Below are 3,400 nucleotides of genomic sequence, written 5' to 3' on the forward strand. Positions count from 1 at the left end.
TAAAGGGCTTCGCCCGTTATGCAAATTATCCCATGTTTCCCACTGTCGTTATGCCCTGGCATACTATACTAACTAGACAGTGATTCCTTAAGCATACTCTTGCAATTTTTGGAAAACATGTTGATGAGACAAGTATGTCAACAGACTCGTTTACAGTCATGACTTTGCAAGTTCTATGGTCGATACAATGACCTTGTCAACAAATACAATTTATCATAGAGTCAAATGCTGGCTGACGTTTCTCATACTAATTGTTAGTGCATTATTTATGACTGAATTGACGACCGGTCGGCAGTGGATGCGCACTCCTCCATGGCACCTGAACTAGAATATACAATTAAGTCAAATACTGTCTGACGTTTTTCACTCTAGTTGAAAGGGCATTATTTCATACTAAATTGTCTACGGACTTTTTCACTATTTCGCGATCATGTCAAGAAACACAGCGGGTGTAGCTGTTCAGCAGGCCTCTCACTCTATTGAATACATTCATTATCCCTCCTCTGATGCTTAATTGGCCCGTGTTTGTTTTATTCCTGATTTGTATTCTTTAAATGGAATTTAGAGCTTGAACACCGTTTGTTATCTCCTATATATTTCAAACTAGTATAGAGGGGACTGAAAATGAGTGCCGAAAAATTTGAGTCACAACTACGTCTGTTATATTGTATTTATCTTAATTTTTTAAAAAGTGTGCTATACAATTAAATTTATTTTAGACAAACATCAAATATGATAGGCTATCTATATGTAAAATGCTGTTAATTATTATCTCAGTTTTGACATTTTTTAAATTAATACTATACATAATCATCAGAAACCGCATCCCTTTTCCTCGCAAAGAAATTGACTTATAAAGTATGCATGGTCTTTTTTCTGAGCTGAAAACTGGTTTCTGGTAGGAAGGCGAATTTAGAAACTGCCGTACCTTCATCACCTCTTCAAAAATTGCTAAAGAATAAAATTGAAAGAGGTGGTTTAGATATCTGTAAAGATAGGTCTATTAACAAATACCAGTAAGTATTATTATAGAAGATATTATAATAAATTTCAGTGATGTGTGTCAAAAATGGTGTGCTTTTTGTTGCCAAAAAAGGAAGAACAATTATTAAAACAAATAGAATCAGAGAGGGAACACTCACATTATTTTTGCAAATAGAAGCCAGAGCTTCAAACAGGTCTTATACACGTTTTCCCTTAAGTAAAGATGTCCGATGTTAAATAAATCTACATGAAAAGACAGGACAATCTTTTATAGTCTTTTTGTGTTAAATTGCCTTTGAGTAAAGTTCAGCATCTTTTCTGTGAGGGAAGTCCAAATGCCTTCCCCAATTTAATTTGCTTGTTTCTGACATGCTGCTCCTAATAAGCTTAGAGGAATGAGAGAACTTTTGAAGAGACGAACGTTTACAAAGCCTAGGCATTTGCTAAATCTCCGTCCTTGCGGGATCTTTTTATTCATAATACATTAAAAATGAATCAAAGAATTTAAAGAATTTACAATTTTTTGGTATATTACGGAGAGTGCTTTCCAAAAGTGTCTTTTGGGCATCCCTAGAAAGTGTATGATGAGGTGTTCCGAACATGGGAATAAAGCCTTAAGACATGTGTACAGGTTAACTGTGAATTTTTTCAAGGATAAAAAATATATAGAACTACCCCTTGAGCTTTCTTTTACTTGCATTACTTATGGAAAGAACCTCGTATGACATGTATAAAATTTCATATCACAATTAAGAAAAGCAACTGAACTGTTAGTTTTATGAACATCTGTTTTGAATTGATTATTGTATTATCACAGCTATTATTGTTTCACAGAAGTTAGAAAAACAGGTCAGGAATCTTTTTAGAAGATTGAAATATACATCCCGACAGCAAATTTCTTTGATCTAATCAGAACCAAATTATAGAGATGATAAGGTAGAGAATGAAAATAATACAAAAAATTAAATCGTATTTTACAGAAAAAAACTGTTTTTAAAGTCGTCAAAAAGTTAAGAGCTATGGACAGCAAGTTACGCTGACTTATTTATGACATGGCAAATAACATATGTCGAGAAAGAAAACACTCGAAAAGAAATCGTACTCATTATGAGATATTTACAATCAGCTTCAGGTCCTTAAGTCAAAATGATGATTCTTAACTCAATCTGTTGCAACTGTGTATATCTAAAAGAGGAGAGTTTTAGCATACAAACCACTTCTTCTGGATCAGGAGAAAAAAATCAGTAAGTTAACCCATCTTTGAAATTAATAAAATTTATTTGTATGAAAGACATTTTATCATTTTTTCATTGATTCACAATGTGTTATATTTTATTTTGTTCGATTCACAATGTTTGTAAACAGAGACATATGAACATATTTTTTTGTTTTCGTTATGAATCTCTAAAGCTAATTCATCCCCAACATCATCGTAACGAACGGTTATGATAATAATAATTATTAAAGATTTTTTTTGTATTGATGAGAATTTGTTTTTAATTAAAGAAATGATCATAGAAGTCTTAATGTTGACGCTTTATTGTTTGGCATCGTTGGTGGAGGGAAAAACAAGACTGTCACCGCGTCCAAGTCTGGAAGATTTCCGGAAGGACTATGTAAGTGTTGCCCAAACCTGTCATGAGGTCGGGTTTATCAAGGGAAAATACAACAAGGGTAAATCTCTCCCTCTCTCTCTCTCTCTTTTCTCTCTCTCCTCTTTGTTTTAGGTTATCTAGATAAGAAATAATTTTTAAAGGCATAATATTCATTATTATTTTTCTAAGGTGATCCTGTCGCTTTTCATGTGAAACTAACGAAGCATTTTAAGAACTTGGTAAAAGGATCCAAACTAATATATGAATCGATTGAAACCAATGTTGGCGAGGGATACAATTCCAAAACAGGAATTTTTACGGCTCCTCGATCCGGAAAGTACGTGTTCGACTGGGCCGTGATGTCATTTCCAAATAAAGTGTCCGAAACCACTTTGATGGTAAACGGTGTCGCAAAAGACCTGAATTACTGCAAAAATGTAAAAACATGGCCCCACTGCAGCAAAATGACGATAGTGAACATGAATGCTGGAGATCTTGTCTGGATTGCAGTTTCCTCAGACAAAGCTAATGTGCACAGCGGATACACAACATTCTCTGGATTTAGATTATAAAAATGTTTCTTTTTTTATAATCTTATTTGATTCATATTAAAAATATAATAAGCAGCAGATAATATGCAAGTACATTATAAAACAGTATTGTTGTTATTTCCTCATACAATAATTGGGAAGTTTTGTCTTTATAAATGTCTCCGTTGTGAGACACAGCGAAGTATACGGCATGTTAAGTCAAAATTAGAGATCTAAAATCAACACAAAAGCAAGAATATGGGAAAAAAGTAACATGAATCTTAAAATGTC

The 3,400-nt window shown here is 33.4% G+C and overlaps 1 protein-coding gene across 1 annotated transcript; it reads left to right on the plus strand.

The window, feature by feature from the left end:
• Positions 1 to 2,164: 2,164 nt before the first annotated feature.
• LOC134278559 (uncharacterized) lies at positions 2,165 to 3,200 on the plus strand. The gene is made up of 3 exons (XM_062760865.1): positions 2,165 to 2,228; positions 2,491 to 2,658; positions 2,769 to 3,200. The coding sequence occupies exons 2-3, from the start codon at positions 2,493 to 2,495 to the stop codon at positions 3,149 to 3,151; spliced, it is 549 nt and encodes a 182-aa protein (XP_062616849.1). The 5' UTR covers positions 2,165 to 2,228; positions 2,491 to 2,492; the 3' UTR covers positions 3,152 to 3,200.
• Positions 3,201 to 3,400: the final 200 nt, after the last annotated feature.

Source organism: Saccostrea cucullata, unplaced genomic scaffold (genome assembly GCF_032062105.1).
Source record: "Saccostrea cucullata isolate Sc308-1 unplaced genomic scaffold, CSIRO_AGI_Scuc_v1 ctg310, whole genome shotgun sequence".
Classification (NCBI taxonomy): Eukaryota; Metazoa; Mollusca; class Bivalvia; order Ostreida; family Ostreidae; genus Saccostrea; species Saccostrea cuccullata.

Bases quoted from the DNA above. Each gene is read 5' to 3' on its own strand.
- LOC134278559 (XM_062760865.1), top strand. From the start codon at position 2,493: ATGATCATAGAAGTCTTAATGTTGACGCTTTATTGTTTGGCATCGTTG. The intron at 2,659-2,768 runs GTAAATCTCTCC...TATTTTTCTAAG, and splicing joins CAAGGGAAAATACAACAAGG to GTGATCCTGTCGCTTTTCAT.